The 24,580-nt window shown below is 32.1% G+C and overlaps 1 protein-coding gene, 2 long non-coding RNA genes and 1 other non-coding gene across 7 annotated transcripts; all 4 read right to left on the bottom strand.

The window, feature by feature from the left end:
• Positions 1-566: 566 nt before the first annotated feature.
• LOC106370325 lies at positions 567-3,429 on the bottom strand. Of its 4 annotated transcripts, none has more exons than XR_007317173.1 (6): positions 2,540-3,429; positions 2,268-2,440; positions 2,075-2,189; positions 1,928-2,000; positions 1,443-1,646; positions 567-857 (listed from the first exon to the last, which is right to left on the bottom strand). It is a non-coding gene; the product is annotated as an uncharacterized LOC106370325 (long non-coding RNA). The 4 variants fall into 4 exon arrangements; XR_007317175.1 differs by having other exon boundaries at positions 2,268-2,391; positions 2,540-3,428; XR_007317174.1 differs by having other exon boundaries at positions 2,120-2,189; positions 2,540-3,423.
• Positions 3,430-3,520: 91 nt separating this feature from the next.
• On the bottom strand, positions 3,521-5,180 carry LOC125579172. The gene is made up of 2 exons (XR_007317177.1): positions 3,751-5,180; positions 3,521-3,616 (listed from the first exon to the last, which is right to left on the bottom strand). It is a non-coding gene; the product is annotated as an uncharacterized LOC125579172 (long non-coding RNA).
• Positions 5,181-12,607: 7,427 nt separating this feature from the next.
• On the bottom strand, positions 12,608-14,557 carry LOC106370323 (transcription factor MYBS3-like). The gene is made up of 3 exons (XM_013810353.3): positions 14,033-14,557; positions 13,518-13,717; positions 12,608-12,978 (listed from the first exon to the last, which is right to left on the bottom strand). The coding sequence occupies exons 1-3, from the start codon at positions 14,304-14,306 to the stop codon at positions 12,757-12,759; spliced, it is 696 nt and encodes a 231-aa protein (XP_013665807.1). The 5' UTR covers positions 14,307-14,557; the 3' UTR covers positions 12,608-12,756.
• A 7,753-nt stretch (positions 14,558-22,310) lies between these two features.
• LOC125579632 lies at positions 22,311-22,417 on the bottom strand. Its single transcript, XR_007317692.1, has one exon. It is a non-coding gene; the product is annotated as a small nucleolar RNA R71 (small nucleolar RNA).
• Positions 22,418-24,580: the final 2,163 nt, after the last annotated feature.

The following is a 24,580-nucleotide window of genomic DNA, read 5'->3' as shown; positions in this document are numbered from 1 at the left end:
ATGTTGAAAAAAGAGAGCCGTCATGCCATCCGGTCCTGGTGCCTTTTCAGGATGCATCATAAACAAAGCCTCTCTAACCTCATTCTCTTTAAATACTCATAACTAAGAAATTTTGCTCATTCTCTTTCTTAATTTCATTTCTTTTTCTTTAAATGCATAAAATTCCTGCTAATACTATCATTGGAGGTGCTCTTAGCACCTTTTAGTTCCGATCTGAATACTTCCAATGCCAAGAAAAGTTGTCATAAAAATCCTATTTTAGCACATTTTCCAGTCCCAAGCAAGGTGGATTCATCACGTTCACACACAAAAAAAAATGCTTTCGAGACAATATCTTTAAAGGAAATTGATCAACTACTTGATTTGCAACTTTATGAGGAAATGCTAAGCTTTTGTCATCTCCATGATTCATACACATAACTCTAATCTATGTTATATGAACCCAATCTTGATATTAGAGAAAATGACATTACCAAAAACGTTAAAACAAAATAAATCACATTAAGATTAAATAATTACCAATCTGGTATTCAATAGTGATGCCAAAAATCTTTGCAAAAGGCCAATAAAAATGGATGTATCTATAAGAATCATCGTTAATAGGTTTGTGAGAGTTAAAGTATTACAATATTTGATAGAGTAACCATTTGTGGAGTTGCCTTTTCTACATGTACATGTGCAGTGGGTTTTTAGAGAGTAAAGGGAACCAGAAAAGATCCTAAATTATTATTTGTATGGAACTCTTAACTGAAGCAAAATAATGACTTTCTGGCGCTCCTTGCTCTTCTGATACCTTTCTTTAGTTCTTTCTTTACTCAGTTGGCTTAGTGTCTGAACTTTCAGCAGAAGAAGACCACCTTAAAGTTTCAAGTCAAAGAAGAGGTGATAGACTAAAAACTCAACAGTCTGTAAATCAAAGCTCAATGATTTGTTTCACATTTATAGAAAACTCGGAAATAAAGCACATTTACCCAAATGGAACTTAAACTGTGAATCTAAATATTTAATATTAATTTCTATATAGCGATCCAAAATACACAATAATCAAAGGCATTGGGATGATCTAAAAATGCAAATGAACTATATTCACTCTAAGAGAGAAGCGGATTTAGCACATGGTCTTTATCAGTTTCTACATACAAAGTGATATCAATATTGCATAAAATTAATAAATTTTACATTGAAAAACAAAAACAACATGTAGTGTCCGAATGGCAACATGCGGGCAACTGCGGAATAACTATGATGCGGTTTATATAATAACCAAAATATATGTAGAGCGGGTGCGGTACGGGTACAAACATTCAAAGCCGTAATTTAAACATACATATTTTTTTTAAAAACGTCATCTATCAAAAAACGGAAAAAAAAGTATTTTGTAAAAACGACTAAATAATCAAAGAATATCATATAGCAAAACAAAGACCATGCCGAAGACTTACTATAATCCATGCGGTACACGTTAAATCGCTCTTGCACATTTCGGATTTCGGGTAACACAGCTTTGTAGGATAAGTCACATACCGGAGAAGAACCGATATGGTTTATACCAAACAATTGGTTCTGTATGCATTTTGCACCGACCTTAGGATATCCCTTGAAGACTTAAAGAGGCAAAGGCTTCATAGTTTAGGTTTTACAACTACCTGAGAGACAAACATACACCAACGATGGTTAGCATTGAGGATATGCAATTATAGAAAATGGGTCAATGCATAGTTAACGCAGATTATTATTCTGATATGGTGTTGATTATCAAGGAATCATAAAATTTTCAAATAGATTGAGAAGGCTATATTCATGAATGATTATCAAGAAAACATATGTTAAATACTTTAGACGTTAGGATCCAAGGACTTGCTATTAGCTTGTCATATTTTCCGGAAAGGGACCTTGTGGATCTATGCTTTCTTTGGAGACTATTTACCTGTCTGCCTATATGCCAAGCAAGTGGCATTAATGCACTGAAAATTTAGGGGATCCACTGCCTCACGATAAACCTACAAAAAGTGGTATAATAACTTTAGAAATAAGAATCACAACAGTAACTGATTATTTGTAAAGTAAGACTTACTCCAGATAAGTGTTGATCATGTCTTTCATATATCAGCCACCTCACCATTTGATACTTCCTCATCTAGCACAGCATCAAACACAGGTTCATGCTAACATAGGCTAGTCAACTCAACCTGCAATAAATTTAGTTATAGATCAGTCTTAGTTTTTTTTGCTACAGAGATGTCTCAGACAATTGAGGATGCACGAACCCAAAACATGAGAGACTGAGCTTAAGTTTGGTTTCATGAACTGTTAAGCAATTGGAATTTGTGTCAACAACGTCTTCCTCGTTTTTTTGCTGAATACTTTTTTTTAAAGTAGTCACTTAGGAATCTGTTCTCAAAAATCCAGGGAGCATCATGTTGAAGAAGCGATTAGTACTCTGTACTCACAATGCAAAAAGGGATGTAAATTTCTCAGTTCAAAGTTTAAAACCAAGTGATGCCTGATAGAGAGAAAGAAGTGAAGGAAGAAAACGTACAACAACTTTGATCTTTGCGACATCATTCATCCTTTCATTCTCAGCCGCCAGGTTTTCAGTCATGGTAACATTGTAGGAATACGGATCAAGCACAAATCTTAGCTAAGTCTAATCATAATGACAGAATAAGGAATCGAAAGTTGAAAATAAAAACAAACTTAACTCTTTGTTTGATTCCTTCAAGACCCAAATCTTCATAGCTTAAGAGAGACACTGATTTTACTTTGGTGGAGATCGGTTTCAGCTGTAGTCAATAGAGTAGTTGGAAAACGCTGAAAGTGGTTGGTCCGATCGTTAAGAGGTTGAAGACGGCGATGAAGACGAAAGCGATCAGAAGCAGTAATTATGGCATAATTAAAACAGGGAAGCTTAAGAGATACGAATGGGAGGTGAAGAGATGAAGCTCTGAAAAGTGGAGGCTGCGAGATTGAGTTCCGGAAGAGAAGATGACATGGAATTTGAGCCAAATAATTCACTTCAAGGATAAAAAAAAAGCCCAATACTATCCAAGTCTGGTGTGACGTGGCAAAAACTAAGTTTCTCATTGGCTGATTTTTTATGCTGACCTGGATAGACTCAATGGAGCTCATATATCCCTTTTAGTATTGTATATATTGATTAGTCTCAAAGGCTTAGAAGCAAAATTCAAATAGTACAAGGTATAAATAACTACCTAGAAGAGGCTTTTAAGGGGTCTCAAATGTATGTTTTAATGTTAGTTACTACTAATTAATAAGAAAAGATTTCATAAGGTGCACGAAGAATCATTAAATAAAATCTTAACACATGAATCACTATTGACCCACTCTTATAACAGTAATCAATTCACTAACCAGACTTACTTGGCTAGACTTTTATTTGCTTGTTAAGGATCTAATAAGCACTATTGAACTAATTGATCAGTAAGTCTACTAATCCAAGAAAAACTGAGTCGGCCCCCAAAACATGAGAGACTGAGCTTAAGTTTGGTTTCATGAACTGTTAAGCAATTGGAATTTGTGTCAACAACGTCTTCTTCGTTTTTTTGCTGAATACTTTTTTTTTAAAGTAGTCACTTAGGCATCTGTTCTCAAAAATCTAGGGAGCATCATGTTGAAGAAGCGATTAGTACTCAGTACTCACAATGCAAAAAGGGATGTAAATTTCTCAGTTCAAAGTTTAAAACCAAGTGATGCCTGATAGAGAGAAAGAAGTGAAGGAAGAAAACGTACAACAACTTTGATCTTTGCGACATCATTCATCCTTTCATTCTCAGCCGCCAGGTTTTCAGTCATGGTAACATTGTAGGAATACGGATCAAGCACAAATCTTAGCTAAGTCTAATCATAATGACAGAATAAGGAATCGAAAGTTGAAAATAAAAACAAACTTAACTCTTTGTTTGATTCCTTCAAGACCCAAATCTTCATAGCTTAAGAGAGACACTGATTTTACTTTGGTGGAGATCGGTTTCAGCTGTAGTCAATAGAGTAGTTGGAAAACGCTGAAAGTGGTTGGTCCGATCGTTAAGAGGTTGAAGACGGCGATGAAGACGAAAGCGATCAGAAGCAGTAATTATGGCATAATTAAAACAGGGAAGCTTAAGAGATACGAATGGGAGGTGAAGAGATGAAGCTCTGAAAAGTGGAGGCTGCGAGATTGAGTTCCGGAAGAGAAGATGACATGGAATTTGAGCCAAATAATTCACTTCAAGGATAAAAAAAAAGCCCAATACTATCCAAGTCTGGTGTGACGTGGCAAAAACTAAGTTTCTCATTGGCTGATTTTTTATGCTGACCTGGATAGACTCAATGGAGCTCATATATCCCTTTTAGTATTGTATATATTGATTAGTCTCAAAGGCTTAGAAGCAAAATTCAAATAGTACAAGGTATAAATAACTACCTAGAAGAGGCTTTTAAGGGGTCTCAAATGTATGTTTTAATGTTAGTTACTACTAATTAATAAGAAAAGATTTCATAAGGTGCACGAAGAATCATTAAATAAAATCTTAACACATGAATCACTATTGACCCACTCTTATAACAGTAATCAATTCACTAACCAGACTTACTTGGCTAGACTTTTATTTGCTTGTTAAGGATCTAATAAGCACTATTGAACTAATTGATCAGTAAGTCTACTAATCCAAGAAAAACTGAGTCGGCCCCCAAAACAAGTGGATGTCTTCTCTTCCTCAAGCTTCTTCTGTAGCTGTCCATCATAATGGTTTTTAGCCTGGTATGGAACTCCATACATTGGATGTCTTTCATCTTCTGAATGGGTACATGGTAGCGTTACCTACATCGGATATTTTTGCTGAGTAGCCTGTAAGCCTGATACAGGTTCTCCTTCTTCTGTAGCTGTGGACTTGAACTGTAATCTATGCCGCTATGACTTCTCTTCATTTCAAGGCTCAAGTTACTTTATCACAAAGAAATTTTCATTTAACTAACTTATTCATCAAGAAAACATGGACACTTAAATTTATTTGCACTAGATGATATCTCTATAATATTATTTGAGAAGTCAGTTTCTTATGTGCCGTTTTCATATTAACTCTCACGATGGTCGACTACATTAATACCCTTAATGAATTAAAAATATTAAATAATATTATTATTTTTTATTTAGTTTCCTTTTAAAAAGTTTCTAAAAACATATACATAGAATAAAAAAGGAAAATTTTTATGAAGTTAAAAAAAAAATTGAAAACGAAATGTATGTATATATAATATGATTTCAAAAATAGGAAAGTTCACAAAATAGTAATATTACAATTAAAAATATGTTTAAATAACCTAAAATATACTTTTAAAGTAATAAAATATTTACTTTATATCTATATTTTCTTAGAAGAAAAATATAAATTTGTATATAATGTGATTTCATTAAAAACAATTTACACAGATAATTTTGATATATAAAAAGAAATAACATTTCTTTAAAACATAATTTTAAACAATACAAAAAAAAATCAAGGTAATAGAAATATTTTTATATATCTATCTATTTTCTTATGATTACATAAAATAATTAAGTAACATAAACTGATATATGTTTAATTGACTAAAAATAGTTTATAATTAGTATTATTGAAGTGTTTTATTTATTTTTTATATATTTTTGACTATAATATCTTCCAATTACAGCCAAAAAAATATTGATAAATTTAATATTATTTTCAAATAAAATCACAATTTTATTTACTGCTTATTTTTAAGAGATATTAAAAAAACAAAAACAAAATTACAAATAAAAATATTTTGATCAAATAGTTTCAAAATAGTTTAATGAGGTAGATATATTATATTTTATCATTATTAAAGTTCTTTGTTTTCTTACAATTAAATTTTCTTTTAAATTTTATGTTTTATGTTTGTGGAACTTAATATAACCATAATCAAAATACCACAGCAAATCTGAATTCTCATTTTTAATATTATTTAAAATAAATTTTCATTCAATAAATCAAAGGCATAAAGTTATTTAGATTTTATAAAATATTTTAAGTAATGTAAATATTAATATGTGTTCATGAGCTTCCAAAAATGATATCACCTACTTATGTATGTAACTTCCTATTGAGCATCACTTTATTTTATAATATATTTTTGAAAACATCAACATAGAATTTGATAAATATTATGAAAATACATGCACAATTAAACGATAAATAAAATTGATTTGATTTGACTTAGTTATAATAAAAAATAATTATATTTCATTTGAATTTGAAAGAATATATGTAACTCAATATACTCACAACATGAGTGATTAGACTAATCTAACTTATATCAAAAATCATAGATTTAACTACGATAAGAATATATAATTTTATAACAATAGTAATTTATTTTATAACTGTAAATCATAGGACAACTCAAAACATATTAAAATGAAAATAAAATATTAACCAATTGTTGCAATTTAGTTATTTTCTAAAATTTATTTATATGCATTAGACTTCAGAATATTATCGTTATATTAATTTATGTAATTTGGAAACAAACACTTTAGTTTATTTTCTTTATTTTATTCTAAGCACAGTATATTTGAAGTTATACATAATCTTCATAAAATATATTTACATATTTAAGACAACAACCACCTAAATGCAAATAAGAAATTAATCAAAATTTTAATATACTTAGAATAAAAATTATTATAGTTAGATTAGGAGATACAATCCAAATTACCCAAATGATAACTAAATTGACTATAAAAACAACAAAATCGATTAAATATAACATATATAAAATCATATGTATTATTAAAGTAATATAATATTATAAATATAAATGATGCATACAAATTATAAATTAATTTAAAATTAAAATTAAATAGCAAACAGTTATTATAGTATATTTACTTCAGAAATATTTATAACCGTGCTTATGCACGGAAAAATCATCTAGTTAATGTTATTTGGGCATGTTAGATGAAAATGATCCACATGGTTATTTAACTAGAAACATATCTTCAGTATGAATTAAAAGGTAAAGCCTCTAGTTATATAGATGTCGTGAAAACAAGGACTTGAGAACGCGACTTCTTGTAGTATTATATATCATGTGAGTATAATTCAAGAAAGCCTTTCATTTAAGCAACTTCGCACGGTCAAATCTCAAATGTGATGATTTTTTACTGGAGAGGGTATCACGGATCATTATCCTATTTTCTAAGGTTTCTCGGGTTCTTACTATCAACACACGGTTTTCCAGACATCCGAGTATGATATATATTCATTCAAATAAAAACATTAGCGCGTATTATATAAGAAAAATCACGATTCTTTTACTTAATGTGCTTGGTGTGAGCTCATTAAATTGCAACTGCGGTTTTTCAAGCCCAACAATCTCTAAAAACTCAACTCTACCCTTTTTTTCTTGTCATCAAACCCAATTCTATCATTAGTTCAAATACTGGGATGTGTATGGTTTAACCAAGGTAACTATTTTTTTTAGTGGAGTTTTTTTACTCTTTTTTCTGTTTTAGAGAACCATTCCACCAATCTTCTCTAATAAAATGTCTTTGACGTTTAGCTTCTAAGACATCACAAGATTAAAGTGTTGTCCGTTCATTTCCGTGGTAGAAGAATTTAAGATCGATTTCAAAACAGTTAATTCTTTCTTTTGAAAAAGGCTTTGATTTGTATCAACGATGTAAGTTGTTTAATCTATTTTTAACATTTAGATTCTTAATTATGCAACAAATGGTTAAATTTTTCTGGTAAAAAAACTGTTAGAGTTTGTTTTAGTTCGCATTTAATTTAAATAATACTTTTTGATCCCATAAACTAAGTTTTAAGGAAGTACTTTCTTATAGGATTGGGAAAACAAACTGAGTCTAAAATCTAAACTGAATCCGACCAAAAAAACTAAAATCTGAACGGATCTAAACTCTATAAATACCGAATGGATTATCTTTTGTGATATTTTAGGTTATGAGTCTCACATGAACTGATTCCGAATCCAAATGAAAATTAAGAAAATCTAAAAATTTCAAAATTTCAAAAAAAAGTTTGTACCAAACCTTTTCAATCCTTAATATGTTTCTCACATACACTAAGATATTATTGTGTACCAAAAAATAATTATCTATGACATAAATAACTAACTCAAATAATTAGTGTAAAATATATCTTTAATATTTGGTCAAAATTGATGTTTTTATGTTTGGAAAATTACATAAAAATTCAATGAATTTTTTTATGTTTTTATGACAAAAAAACAATATGGTTGTTTTTTCAAAGTTTAAATAGTGTTTTAGGTTTATAAAAATAGTAGTTGTTAATTTTAGTTTGTTTACGTTTCATTATGTCTGATTCACATTTGTACATGGTTTTGGTTTGTCATGATATGTCTGATGTTGTCACGCATAGTCCAAGAAAGAGTCTCGTATAGTTAATATGCAAATCTCTCAAAATTATTTCAAAAAGAAAGCAATATTGTTTGAGTAAGTCACATACACAAACTTAGTGAAAACATTAAATTTAATCAAGTATAAATCAATATTTTTGGAACCGATAACTCGATTAGTCCGTAACCAAACTATTTTTAGTTCAACTAAATCTTGGATATATACCTAAACCTGAACTGAACCTGGTTAAACCCAAACATAATCCGACCAAATTTTTTATAATATATGAATGTGGTTGAAAATTATGAACTTAAACTCGAACTGAAACCTGATTGGGACTCCGATTGTCTAGTCGTAATTCCTTCGTATAATGACTGATGTTTTTACTTTTTATTTGTATATAAAAATTGATATTGTAGTTTTAGTTAATGCTTTTACTTACCTTAAAATATAAATTTAAATATAATCAATCTTTTAAATTTGGAAGTAGTAATAATTTTGAAAATAAACTCAACAATTTTCCTGTCCGATGAGTAGTTAAATACATTATCCTAGGAGACAAGAACCATAATTAACTTTATCTCTCTCGTTCTATGTTACATGTTAGAGCATTTCTAACTTATTGCTATATTGATCTATAAATACTACAATAGAGAAAAAAATTGCTCAAACTCATTACTACATTAACCTCTATCTATTTATAGAGAAAATAGCATTCCTCTATTATAGAGTTATACTATTTTTATTTTCAAAACAGTCTTTTAATTTTCAAACTTTTATAATTATAACTAAACAGTTATTTTTTTCTAGAAAAATACAGTTTTCATAAACACAGAATCAAAATTTTTATTTACCTTATAATCTTCCAATGAAACTTTAATTTAAAGAAAGTATAATTATATGAAAATTTTGTAAAATTAAAACTAAATAGGGTTAATTGTCAACTTTTATAAATAAAAGATAGTTGTTGTAAAATAAAAATAAAATCTTTTAAAAATTGTTTTAGAGGTAAAAATAAAAGAATACATTGGAGAGAAATTCATGTCTATTATAGTGTTATTTTATTTTGTAGGAAAAATATACATTAGAAATGATCTTTGAATCTTACTATTAGAAGAAGAGAAAAATAGCAGTAGACAATTCTACCATTTACTTTATTTTATTTTATATATACAGTGGTAGAACTAGGAGATTTTATCGTCGAGGCACTATCATAGAATTTGAATTAATTTGAGGCGTTATCATAGGTTATAAGTCATAGACCCCTGAGCTTTTTGATAATTACCTAATTTCCCCTAAGAAGTGTAATAAGCTAGATTAGCCAACAATATCTTAATCCGAAATATTTTAAAAATAATTATCATAAGATTAGTTAAAGAAAATAAAAAATGAACCAGGGGCAAGTGACCCCATTCCTATGAACGTAGGTCCGCCAATATACATATATAATAATAATCTCTGCATCTATTAAATTCTAGCTCCGTAACAATTTTCGCATCTGTTCGTGATAAGACATAGCCTGCTTAGAATTTGCTATCCCTACAATACTATATGAGACATATTATACATAAAAATGGAGATATATTAGTTAGCTTGCATAATATAAACCAAACATATGTAAAACAAAAAAAAATTAGAATTAAAACGGAAATAATTTGAATCTTTGACAGGTTATCATATATGTACAGACTTTTGGATTTATTTGTGACTAAATGGAAATAATTTGAGGCCTTATATATCGTCATTGATAAGCAAAGGACCCCAAAAGGGGTTGGGTGAAACGTCTTTGTAACTTAAAAGTATTGGTGGCGATTGGTGTATTGACATGATAACAAGGACCCTCACGCGCACCAATGGTAATTCATTTTTATTGCTATTTTATCAACCAATTGTTTCCCATAAAGAAACAAATTGTCGACCAAAATTAAATGATTATATTAACCTAAGTAATTAACTTGATTCGAGTTCATACAATCATACTGGACTATGAAATTGGTGGTTTCTAGGTGATGATATTTTCGATTTCCATGCTATTTACTTTGGGGATAACCTATCACAACTAGTACACCAAAATTGTAAGAGAGTGTATTCAACTAAAAATTACAAATTTATTATTATTTAAACATATATATATATATATATATATATATATTTATATATATAAATTCAGTGTTATTTAATTTGATATTTGATAAACTATTTTGAAATCTACTGTTATTAAATATTCATTATGTTTCTAAAATGTTGTATGTTTTGGTAATTTTATTAAGAAATTAAATTTTAATTATCAATTTAATATTTTCTGATTAACTATTTTTAATAATTTATCAAATCAAAATTCAATAAACACAATTAATTTTGAATTTACTATTATTATCTAATAAAATACGTTAAAATGTATAGAATGTATCGTTTTGAAGTAATTTTTTTTCTAAAAACAGTTGAAATGAAAAGTATATTATAATTTGTGTACTATAGGATCACTGTAGTCATTTTAAAATATGTATGCTGAGTTTCTTAGTTTTTTTTGTAAGACTCAATTAAAATTTGCTAATCAATTTGGTAGCTCGTTTTTGTGAAAGATAAAAACGATTGTTTCCAACCACTACGTGCCACACTGTCCGTCTTTGTATTCTACGTTTTTAATACATGAGTACCAAATAATTAAACCTTTTTTTCAAAATCTGAATATCTTCTAAATAGCTTACATATGCTAGCTAATCTGTAAGTTCAAAAATCATCTTCAACAATTAGGAATAACCATTGCAAACGTTACATACTGAGTTTCTTAGTTAAAAATATAATAAATTAAATTTTAAAGTTTAGAGTAATTTAATAAAAACCATATTTAGTCTCATTTCATCTAAAATCATCAAAGAACTTAAAAAAAAGTCAAATCATTTTAAATTATAGTTTGGATATAGTTTGTAAGAGTCAACCAAAATCTACGTAGGTTAGATTACACTTATGATTAAAAAAATATCACATACATGCTTTTAGTTATAAATATTTTCTTTTTTAAATGAAGCCCTTTTTCAAAAAAAAATTGTAAAAAAAATTAATAATAAAAGAGGTTCGAAACAAAATCTACGTAGATTACACTTGAGCAATGCCGGTTTCAATAATTAAAAAATCCACTGAAATCTTGATAATACTTGAAAACGTGTTTTAAACCTTTACTGTTTTTACCATCGTTTTTATGAAGACCCAAACAACACCATCCATAGCTTGTTAGTTTTAATTATCATTTGATTTAGATGATGATAATTGTAACCCCAATTGAAAAAATTCACCGCACCGTTTCAAGTTATTTAATATTTATTAATGTTAGTAAACAAACTAAAATTATTTCTGCGACTCATGTTCGTATATATTAAAGTGCTTTTATTCAGAACATGTTGCCATGTTGGTAGGGGAAGATCAGAATCCCGTGGGCACACTTTAATCTTAGAAAACAGAATAAAAACCAAAAAAGTTTTAGATGTACCTTTTTATGGAAAACTATATTATCAAATAAAATTGTTGAATCTCAATATCCACGATAATAAATATTTAAACCTGCTAAACTTTAAGACAGAGCAAAACCTCTAATTTAATGATTTCGTTAATATCTAGTCGTAATAGGATCTTGTTTCAAATGTGATACTCATTACCCTTAGATATTGTAATTTCAAACCAAAATCTCAACCAAGAAAAAGAAAAGTAGTATTTTAATATGTCTAACGAGACATCAAAGGGTGGACATTTTGTCCTCCAATCACTTTGTTTCTTTTCCAATAGCAGTGTCACTATTAATACACCTTGCACTATATGTAGAAATGATTAAAATGTGTATTATTTTGTTTTCCCCAACAACTGAATTATTTTGCTTCTGAAAGTTACCCTCGGTTTTGTTTTGAAGTGGATTCTGAAATATTCAATGTAACAGAATGAGCTTTAGTGGAATTAAAATTGCCATCGATTATTATTGTTTTCTTAAAGAAAAAGCCTACAAAATTAGTTTCTTTTTGACCAAATTAAATTAAATTCTTCCGAGAAGTTATAGTTAGCACACATGATCAAATCCTATAATTAAGAGTAGTGTCGCATGTTCTTTTCTAGTCCTATTTTCTGTTGAATATAGTAACTTAGTTTTTATCAAAAAAATAAAATAAATAACTTAGCATTTTTTTTAAGTAAGCTTAACGGCAATTACGTTTATAAAAAACAGTGTTGTTCCAATGCAAATATCTCACAATATTCAAATAATATCAACCAAATTATCAGAGTTACTAAAATGGATCAACATCGAACTAGACACGATCGAAGATTAATATAGTATATGTGAACATTATAGTTATACTAATTAAACCATTTTAAACGTGTTATATGTTTTTTCACGTAACGCTGATGGGTCTAATATTCGATTCGGAAGTCCGAAGAGACGCAAGCTTCAGATCAAGATCAAGTTCACCTGAGTCACCCGGCTCGGATACTTCAGGATCTTGATATCCAAGACAAGGATTGACTGATCCTTGTTTCCAAACAACATCTGTGGTCGAACCAATACGATCATTACCTGGAATGGTACTATTTTCTTCAAAGTTGCCGGCGAAAACCTGTTGAACATATAAATTGACAAACATTTTTATAACTCACCAAGAAGCTATATGTTCATGTATATTTATTATTGTTTGCACAAACCTTAAATTAAGGAAAACTCGACTTTTGTTGATAAAATATTGACATTAATATGTAAAATAAATAGGAGTCAAAGAACTTGGGGATAAGGATTTTGATGGAGTGATGGTATATTGGTTTAGCACAAGATAGAAAAACGAGATAGAAGTTTGAATTTTTTCTTTTCAAAATAGTTACACTTGATGTAAAGCAAAGAACTTTTTTTTTTGAATTAAATTTAACATTCAATTCAAAAAAAAAAAATAAAAAAATAAATAAATAGGAGTCTTTTTCGAGAAAAAATAAATAGGAATCTTCTTACCAAAACAGTATGAATTTTCTTTGAAGATGTGACTTTTTCCGTTATGGAATTTCCTTCACGATTTTTTTTTTCAATTTTTTTCTTCTTCAAAGTTTCGTACGCAGAGTTAAAACTCTTTTTGTTATGTATAAACTATATATAAAGTTTAAAACTTGCCATGTCGAAGAGACTGGTGCGGCGTCTCTTGTGATGGAGAGTGGTGGCTTGACGGAGAAAGTAATTTTGAGCATGACTTGCCACTTGTGTCGGAGATTTTGTGACGACAAAGTTTCTAGAGATTCCTCTCCAATCTCCTTTTCCAAGCTTTTCTAATCCAATTAAAAATGTACGGTGCTCTTCCTCCGTCCATGGAACCCCTATTCATTACAAAAAATATTCATAATCCTATCTAAAAATGCCGAATCTAAAGATCGGGCTGTCGATGCATCATTTTGTTATTCACAATGAAATTTACACATATATTGCATGCTCTTGGCAAAGTTTGAAATCTAGTCTAATCGATTAATTGACATAGGGGAATAGTTGATTATAATACGCTCACCTGTCATATTTTTGTGAGAAGCGTTTAATTTTATATAATGATATATTCTAAATTCTAAAATATTTCAAAACCAATCATAATCTAATGAAAAACCCCAAACAAATATGTAAAAATAAGTCAGAGTTGTAACCCTTTTTGCGGTCGGGTGTTCTGTGGGTGAGACCGTCGGAGAGATAACCGGCGAATGAAGAGGAAGAGGTAGAACATGCGGGCAGGCAATCCATGCTAAAGCTTTTCTTCATTGCAGCGGCTAAAAGTGACGACGGCGGAGGAGGAAGAGGTGGCGGAGAAGAGCCTCTAGTGTCTACATGAACACCAAAGAGCCTAATGACTCTTGTTTTGTAAGAAGAACATGTCCTTGAGTTATGTCCTACGTTTCCACAGTGTGAGCATCTTCTGCCCATTGCAATGAACGAGAGAGAGAAATAGAGATGATGTTGATGAAGAGAGATTTGGGGGTTTATGTAAAATGGTGGAGAGCATAGAGAGATAATATGATTGGATAGACCAAGTTTATTTATTAGAGGATTTCGCAATTTAGATTATGTAGTCCAAGTTGGTGTTTTCTAATTTTAGCCAATAAGAAGGCGAGCTTACACTAAAAATCAAAAGGGGAAACATGTCATAATCAGTGGGGTATTAATTATCATTAATATGAACTAAGATGTAGTAGATTCTTATATAATTGATCTGTGCTCATTTAAATCAATCTTAATTTATCCTTCACAGTAATCTAACCCAAGTTTCGTATTATGTTTTATAGAATCTGTGATTTAAAGAACGACGTATAGCTATAAGTTATCAATAACGGAGTGAACAGAATAAGCTATAATGAGAATGGAATCTATGTATTTATATACTATCATAAAGGTCCATATCTTTCTGCAAAAGAAATGTAGCTTTGTGGTTGAGAGGGAGAAGACTTGGATCCTCCAATAGTTTTGGGGAGGTGGGTAGTTGGATAACCTAATAAAATGAGGAAAATAAAAGAGTAAATTAGCTCAATATACAAAAAGAAGTGGGATACCATAGAGTTGAGGGAAAATGGTGATGATGGGGGGAAAAAAATTGGGGGGAAATAGGGTATGGAGTGCAAATAGGGTATATGTTGTGTGTAGGGAGTACAAATTCTCAAAATAAAACTATAATAATTTCCTCTTTCTTTTTTGTAAATTAGAAACGACAAAAAGGTCTTATTGATTTGAAAAAGACACGTAATATATATTTATAGGTTTTGTTCGATAGAATATAATTGGGATCTTATGTTTCTCCAGTATATTAGTTGGACGGAAGAGTCATCAATATATATAATTTTATTTTACCAAATTGCTTGATATTATCAAATATTATAATCGATTATGTTTAGTCGACCAAGCACTACTAGTACTACCCAACATGCATTTACTATTATATTATCGTGAGAACTTAGAATTGGTCCGCAGTATGGAGATTCTATTGTTAAATTAGGAATGGCGAGTTAGTAGTATTGCAGGACAATGATTCATATTTGATCATAAAATAACCTTTTAATCTTGATTCCATCTTGCATATATATATATACATTATAACTGATCAATTATAGCGTTATATCCTACATCGATTCTATATGGTTTATACTTAATGTGGATTCATATTGATGCTATACGAATCTATAGATGTTGATTTTATCCAACGAACATATAATATGATTATATAATATGATGGGGGTTCATGTTGATAATATAATAATCTATGAATGCTGATTCATTTTCTTTTGCCAAATATTAATGTTGATTCATATGGGAACAATAGTGGGGATTCATGATTTTATCATATGCCATTTATGTTGATTTATTCTGCCAGCATATATCAGAAGAGATGGAGTCCCAAAATTCAAAATCATCGTTTTTTTTTTTGTGCCGAGCAACTAGACGATTTTACTAATACATAAGTATCATATAACAAATGGTGCCCTTAACATATAAATTTTCGTGACAAATATGAAAAACATATATTTTTGTACAATTTTGACAAAACAACTCAAAACATAGTTCTCTAATGTCTTAATAAAATATTATTTAAGGGTGCGATAATTAAATATATCAATTCAATAAATTTTGTAATTTATAGACAAAACAATAACACAACAAAATTTGAAACATTTGTTTAACCTATCGATTTCTTTTCATGAGAATTCAGCTAAACAAGAAAAAAAAATAATTAGATTTACAAATATTTAATTATTATTTTATTCAATTTTGATTAATTTCAAGTTGTAATAATGTATCTTTTTGAAGTTACAAAAAATAATATTTTTTCTTTATTACACTAGTATTATATATAGATTTTATATACACAAATAAATATAATATAACAACATAAGCTTCCTTTCCCCGATTCATATGAAAACTTTTTAAGTTATCCACCAAAGCAAATTAATTAAATCAATCAAAATTTTAAAATACAGCAAATTAATATATAATTTTATTTTAAATTAAATAATTTAAAAAGTGTATTTTCATTAAAAACAAAATAATAAATAAATAAAACTGATTTGATGGTTATTTTTAATGACATATATATATATATATATATATCAATTATGTGAAAGAAATAGAAGCTTAATATGGAAAAAAATCTTAAATACAAAAAACTCTAAAAATTAACAAAAAAACTAATAAAAATTAAACTATGATATCACTTGAAAGCTTCTTAGACAATATTAATAAAATATTTAAGCGATAATTAGACAAAATTAATTTTTTTTTGCGAGCCAAAAGTTTATTATTAATTGACATTAGTTATTTCAAGATGTTTAAAAAAGGATGGACAAAAAATAGGATGGACATAAATGATATATGAACTATGAATAGTACTTTGTAAAGCTGACTCAGATAACACATCTGCATATCTATTTCCAGTCCTTTTCGATACATAAATTTAATTTCTCTAGAGCAGTTATTCCACAAAGAAATCGTATGATATATTGTTTTGATATTCATATTTGTTTCTTGATTGTTAAGAAGATTGATAACTGTAAAAACGTCTCTTTCGAATATGATATGTCTATAACCGAGTTTCCAACATGAGACAAGTTTGTTTAAAAAGTAAATAATTTTATTTTTTTATATTATATAATAAATATATATTATTTACTGATAATAAAAGTATAGTTATTCATCTATCACAAATATCTAATGCAAATATGTGAATCAAGTACAACAATCAAACAACATAATGATTTTCACAAAGAAAATTTAAAAAATATATTTATGTTATGTAGTCTTATTTTATATTTTTTAAATAATGTAATACAATATTATACATTATTTTTTAGAACTGAGAAATATATATAATATCTTATCCGCTGTTAAAAAATCTAGTTGTTTTAAAAGAGGATCGGTGACTAAACCAAAAACGTTTTCGGATCATAAATTAATATGGTTCGACCGAGTTTGATTAGGTTAAATCATACAATAAAGTTTTATTAGAAGTATTTATGAAATACATTTTAATTATAGACAAAGTCACAAAACCAAGTAGAAATCAAATATGAAGTCAATGCTTTGATTTTAGAAATCGATAATTGTGAGTTACAGTGATAATCGAAAAGTTTCAAGATGCAAGGAAACACATTCAGGAACCGAGCTCGGGTTACATATTGAAGGTGGTGGATCATTGTACTCTTTGATATGAACCAACCTACTGGGATAAGTAGGCATGGTAAAAGTGCTATGTGTCTCCTGAAGCTTGAGAAATTATAGTTTTGGGGATTGTTTGAGCAAACGCAGAAGCAGATTACGCGAAATTTTGCCGTAAATATATAGTTCCAGATGAAGAAGCCTCTGAGAAATTTTCTCAGCTAGAACCAGAACCCACGTTACAACATTACAAGGGTTACCGAAACAGAGTTCTAAATTAAGAACAGGACCGAGATAGCAGACTTGTAAAATATGGTTTCTGCCGGACTTGTAGATATATATATATATCGAAAGAAACTGGACTGAGGTAAGAAATCTGAGAAACTCGTCAATATGATAAGGAGCAACACCGAGACAAGCTTCCACCAAGTTAGGCATATCTTCATAGATCTTGAAACTGCCAATGGAATGGTTGATCCATAAGTACTTCAAAGAAGGAGTGTAGAGAAGATAAATGAGATCCTTCCAAGAATTTTCTTTGATCTCGAGTCTCTGTAGAGAAGGGACGGATATGGTGAAAGAAGAACGCAACAGATAGTTGAGGCTACTGGTAACACTATCCAAGAAAAGAAACCGATATTAGCCTGCAGAAAACTTGTTCGCCACGGAAACTCACACAAACTTTTCAAGGACCGGAAACAAAAAAGTTGAATCAGCAAAGTGAGGAGTAACTGTATGGAGTTTCAAGACGAGTAGTTTTTGGAAGACTGTATTTGGGAAATTACTTGCGAGTTTCAGATCATTCGATTGTGGACTCAGTTTGAGAGTTAGGGTTGTGAGGACTGGAGCTTCATGTAATTGCAACGACCTCTTACAAAATTCTTCAAATCCAAGGGAACCAATGTTGTGACTAGAACTTTTGAGAGTAAGCTTGTATGCATGGCATCGCTTATTGGGATTAATGAGATAATTCTGAAGAGCAAATCGTCAGGTAGGTGACTGACCCTATCGTAGAAAGTAACATCTTTGGTTCTTAGTTTTGCAGCTTTCATGATGGAGAAATCAAACCCTAATTACACTCATTTTATGTGAGACTTCCAACTTTTACAGCACTGAATAATAATAAAAAAATATTCATTTTATTTATCTAGTTATTGAGAATTTAAAATTTACAAAAGGTTATTTGTCAAAAAAAATTTACTATAGTTTTAGAAATAGTTTTCAAAAAACCCACGATAATGGTATTAGAAACCTGTCCTAAATGAGATTAACCTTAATTCTTGAATTGGTTAACTACAAAGTGGATCACTAGATCAAACCCAGCAGCAAAGTGATAGATATGTTATTACATAACAAAGCTCTAGGCTTTTTGCAACATGATCCAGACAAAACTCAGAAACCACAAAATCAAACCATCTGCTATTACAAAGTTGTTGTCTTCCTACTTAAGTCACAATATACAGAGCGATGATAACTTAAAACTCCAAGCTATCACAAATTCTGATACAAATCCTGAAAGCCACATTCGAACTTATTAAAGCATAAAACTAAAAATTTAACTGATAGACATACGCTTAATGACAGGAAATGACACAGGGTTCAAGCATCAACGAGATTGGTTTCTTTCAGTAGCTTGGTCGGTGACAGAGGCGACTTCGCCGGTACGTAGGGGGCGAGTTCCAAGCAAGAAGAACGAAGCTAGTACACCGATACACCCAGGAATAGCCACCTAATACGTAAACTGATCTGTGCTGACCAGGAGGAGTAAGACCATGGCAGATAGACCCAATAGTAAGGATACGACATCGAGAGTCTTCTTGTAGCAGAACCAGATGTAGGGGATAGAAATCTCGTACGCCTTGAAGCTTAGGTACAGAACAAACAACACACCGAAGACAAACAGTTTCACAGTGGGCTTCTCATTTAGTTTCTTGGTTGCGGTGTTATCGTTCCTTGAAGCTGCTATTGCTGTGAACACCAGTGCGATGACAAGAGAGTTGATCAACAAAGCGTGGAGAGCATCGAACACGGTCTTGTGCCTGAAAAGAGTTAAAACAAACAACATCACATCTTTAAATAACAGCAGAAAATAAAAATTAATAAAGAAGTGTGCATTGAAAACTAGATGAGCAGCTGTTTCGTAAAGATGCACACTTTTAATAAAAATAAAATATGAATCTGAAAAACGCATGCATTTGCTGACAAAAATGAAAAAAGCTACGCGTTCAAGACCCTTTGGTGCTATCTTTTGAAAAGATCAGCACAATAATTTTAGCATTTAAATGGCTAATACTAAATGTCATTATATGACAAGTTTACAACAGATCTAGAAATTAAAGAACATTATATGAGAAGCAAATGAGAAGTTTGTACAGATCTAGAAATTCTGTAAAACAAATATACCACTATATTTTTTCTTCGGTCACAGCTAGCGGAGGCATCTAAACTATTAAAACAAGAGTACAAATAAAATTCAACCCTTATTTTTCCTAAATAATTACAATGTAATGCCACTGGTATTAACTCTAAAACTTTATTAATTATTTATAGTACTCCACAGCATATTACATTAAGCAATAAAAATCCCATTAACTTCTTACCCCACTAACAAGCAAATCATAATTTAGTTAGACATAGCATTAACTCAAAAATTAAATTTTTTTTCTATCGATATAGTACATTTAGTTGTTAAGTGATAGCTTGCATATTTGCATTGTTTTATCCATTCATTCATAAGCATTTTCATCATATAGATTAGGATTTAGACATGTTTAGGTTGCATTTTGCATACATGAGTCTATATTAGGTACTGGAGTACCACATGAGGTTATTTGGAGCTCAAAAGAGGTGAAAAGGTGACCATTGGACGAACCGAGCATGGGAGCGACCTCCCGGAGCGACATCACGAAGTCGCTGTACACCACATCCCAGAGCGACTCATCCAGAGCGACTGCACGAAGTCGCTCGCGTTTTCACGTCCGGAGACACACATATTTGACCCTGGAGCGACCTTCCAGAGCGACGTGCTGAAGTCGCTCCCGATGTTCAGAGCGACCTGCTGGAGTGACACACCAAGGTCGCTCGCGTTTGTGCCGTCGGAGACACCAAAAGTGGCTCTGGAGCGACTTGCTGGAGCGACACCTGCAAGTCGCTCCGCGTTATTTTGCTGCCGAAAATTACAATTTCTCGGGGACCTTTTTGCAATTTGAAGGCACGTTTTGCACTCCCAAAAACCTATGTTTTAATACTTTGTAAGCCACCAAGGCAGATGATCTTTGGATCTATTGAGAAATACACAAAAACTCTCTTGAGAAGTTCATCTCTTGGATTTTGATTGTTATGTTCTTGTGTTATTGTTGATTTCTTATCTATTTCTCTACATGATTAATCTGAAATCCAACATGGGTTTAAGAGGAATCATGGAGATTAGTGAGTAATCACCTTTTGAATTCATGGGTTAGGGAGATTAAGGGTGATTAGGTTAGAGCTAGGATGTTTTAGTGTAGATCATTCATATTTCCTTGCTAGTAGAGTAATCATAATGCATCTTCTGAGTTGGCCACTCAGTTGTTGATCCTTAGGCATTTCTCACCCGAAAGGTGTTCGATGAAATGCCCGAGACAACTCTCCTAGGCTTTTAGTATACTTTGCCAAAGACATTTGTTGTTAAAGATGCTAAGATAGCTAATAGACTTGTTAGTAATGATTGCTTTCATATTATTCAACCAAAGACATTTGATGTTTGAGATATGTTAGCAAATGAGCATTCATCTAGACATAGAGCTTGCTTAGAATTGTGTCTAGGCTTAAGGTTGATAGTTTGATTGATCATTTGCCATCCTTAGTTTGATACTTGATCACCCAAGGTCTAATCCCTATGCCCATGAGTTCTCTTTTTCCTTAGTCAAGAAAGTATCATTCTGTTATTGCTTTTTAGTTTTAGTCATAGTTTAAAACCCGTCTAAATCATTGGTTGCACTTAGATTAAGTGAGTACTTGCATTCTCAGTGCTTTGATATCCCTCAGAACTGGTTCGACAATCTTTTATACTACAACATTTGTTTTAGGAGCCTTGAAAACTCCTAACATCAAATTGGCGCCGTTGCCAAATTCTGAGTAGATTTAAACATTGAGATTTAGTCACTTGCTTGAGACTAAGTCATTTTTATTTTCTTTTGTTACTGATTCTTCTTCACCTCCCTTTTAATCTACAGGTGTATGAACTTGCGGAGCAAGGGTCCATCAAACCTAGTTCCAAGAGCTGCAGACATCAGAGCTTTAGAGAGAGAGTGTGCTAGAAAGAGAAGAGAAGAAGAGCAACAGGCTCACTTGCAGAGATTGTATACTGATATGGAAGACATACATCAAGATGATGCGGGCGTCAATGGAGCTAACAACGTTCCACAAAACCAACAGCGAGCAGCTCGACCCATTGGCACTTACGACCGCCCCAACATTCATGGTCATAGATTGGGAATCCGAGCACCAGCTGTGGCAGCCAACAACTTTGAGATCAAATCAGGACTCCTCAACGTGATTGAGAACAACAAGTATCATGGCTTGGCTCTAGAGGATCCATTTGATCACTTGGACAGGTTTGACAGCTACTGTGGGTTGTCAAAAACCAATGGTGTGTCCGAAGATGCCTTAAAGCTCAAACTATTCCCTTTCTCTTTGGGGGATAAGGCACGCCAGTGGGAGAAGTCTCTACCCAGTGACTCCATCACCACTTGGGATGACTGCAAGAAAGCATTCTTGGAGAAGTTCTTCTCTACTTCAAGAACTGCTAAGCTGAGAAACGAGATCTCCAGCTTTCAACAGAAGGGCTTGGAAGGTTTCAGTGAAGCCTGGGAGAGATTCAAGGGCTATCAAGCTCAATGCCCACACCATGGTTTCTCTAAAGAGAGCTTGCTGAGCACATTTTACCGTGGTGCTCTCCCTAAGTACAGAGCCAGACTGGATACAGCTAGTAATGGGTTCTTCTTGGGGAGAACTGAGGAGGATGCAGAGGAGCTGGTTGACAACATGGTTAAGAGTGATGCAGTCTACAGTGGAGACCACGACAGAAGCAGTAGAACTGAGGATAAGCAAACGAGGAAGGAGTTGAAAGCTCTACAGGATAAGATAGACATCCTCCTTGCTGATAAAGCTACCCAAGAGCAGCTGCACTTTGTCAGCAACCCAAGCCAAGAGACACCAGCTGTTGTCCATGAAGTTGAGGGTTTGGAAGGTCAGGAAGAGCTGTGTTTCATCAACAACAATGGTAGCTGGTACAAGAAAGAACCCAACTTTCAGTACAACAACTACCAACAGAAGTCCTATTCCAACAACCAGCAGAGTGGTTATCAGCCTCGGAACAATCAGCAAGGCAGCTATCAGCCTCAGCAAAACCCCTCGTCTGGTTCCTCTGCTCCCCAAGAGAGCAGCACTGATACCTTATTGAAACAAATCTTGGAGTCTCAGACTAGAAGTGAGAAGCATGTTGGTTATGAGTTGAAGAACCTTCATACCAAGATTGATGGGAGCTACAATGAGCTCAACAACAAATTCTCACACCTTGCTTCTACAGTCAGGAATTTAGAGAATCAGTTCGCTTCCATGAACACTCACCAGAATCGCCAGCAAGGATCTCTACCTGGAAAGTCTGACCAAAACCCCAAGGAGGCCAAAGCTATCACCCTTAGGAGTGGTAAACAGTTACCTCCTAGAACCCTCACCAAGGATGCTGAGAAACTAGGTGAGGGGGTTGCCATCAACATAGATGATGAAGTGGTGATTGTTGATGAGAAGATCAATGACGAGATCTTGGAGAAGATAGTGGAAGCCAAAGGTAAAGGAAAGATTGGGGAAGAGAAGAAGACAGTAAAGGATGGTGAAGTTGTAACTCCAGCAAGTGAAAGTTCTTTTGTTCCTCCTCCCTATGAACCCAAACTTCCATTCCCTGGTAGATTCAAGAAGCAGCTGCTAGAGAAGTACAAAGCTCTGTTTGAGAAGCAAATGAGTGAAGCTCAGGTTGCAATGCCCATCATCGATGCTTTCATGTTGATTCCTCAATACAACAATTTCCTGAAAGATTTTGTAGCTGTAAAGAAGAAGGAGATGGAAGGCATGATGGTTCTTACCCATGAGTGCAATGCCATCATCCAGAGGCTTGATGTTCCAGAGAAATTAGAGGATCCAGGAAGCTTCACACTACCTTGTGCTCTTGGACCTATGGTATTTGAGAAAAGTCTCTGCGATTTGGGAGCTAGTGTCAGCTTGATGCCTTTGTCTGTTGCAAAGAAGCTTGGATTCACTCAGTACAAGAAGTGTAGACTCTCTCTGGTGTTAGCTGATCGTTCAGTGAAGTACCCTGTGGGCATCTTAGAGGACCTCCCTGTGAAGATTGGAAGGTATGAGATACCTACAGATTTTGTGGTGCTTGAGATGGGTGAGGAGGCTCAAGACCCATTGATTCTAGGAAGGCCATTCTTAGCTACATCAGGAGCTATTGTTAATGTGAAGGAAGGCACGATTGATCTCCATTTGGGTAAAGAGAACATCCTCCACTTTGACATCAAGGAGAAAATGAGGAAACCAACTGTGTTCGGGCAAGCCTTCTACATTGAAGAGATGGCCACTCCTGCTGATGAGCATCTTGAAGAGTTACCACCTGAGGACGACGAGGAGGGAGCATCTCCCTCTACTCATTCCCTATAGAAGGTAAACCACCACACTCCCCTGTATATACCATTTCATTTTTGCATATTAGTCTTCTTTTCGGTATCTCTCTCTACTTGACAACACAGAGACTGTGTAACTCAAGTTTGGGGGAGGTACCAAGTATTTGATCATGTTTGCTTTGATGTTGTTTCATTGAGTCATGCATTGCATACCTATTTGCATATAAAAAAAAAAAAAATCAATCATTTAGTTTGCATCATTTGCATTTCTAGAAGAGTCTAGAGCATATAGGTTGCATTCACTTGCATTGGGAGCAATGATTTTAAATGCCTTGAAAAGAACACTACGTTGCACCTGAGTAGCTTTTGCACCTCTCAAAAAGACTTGTATGTTTC

Source organism: Brassica napus, chromosome A10 (assembly GCF_020379485.1).
Source record: "Brassica napus cultivar Da-Ae chromosome A10, Da-Ae, whole genome shotgun sequence".
Lineage (NCBI taxonomy): Eukaryota > Viridiplantae > Streptophyta > Magnoliopsida > Brassicales > Brassicaceae > Brassica > Brassica napus.
This window is presented reverse-complemented; position numbering and strand designations above follow the sequence as displayed.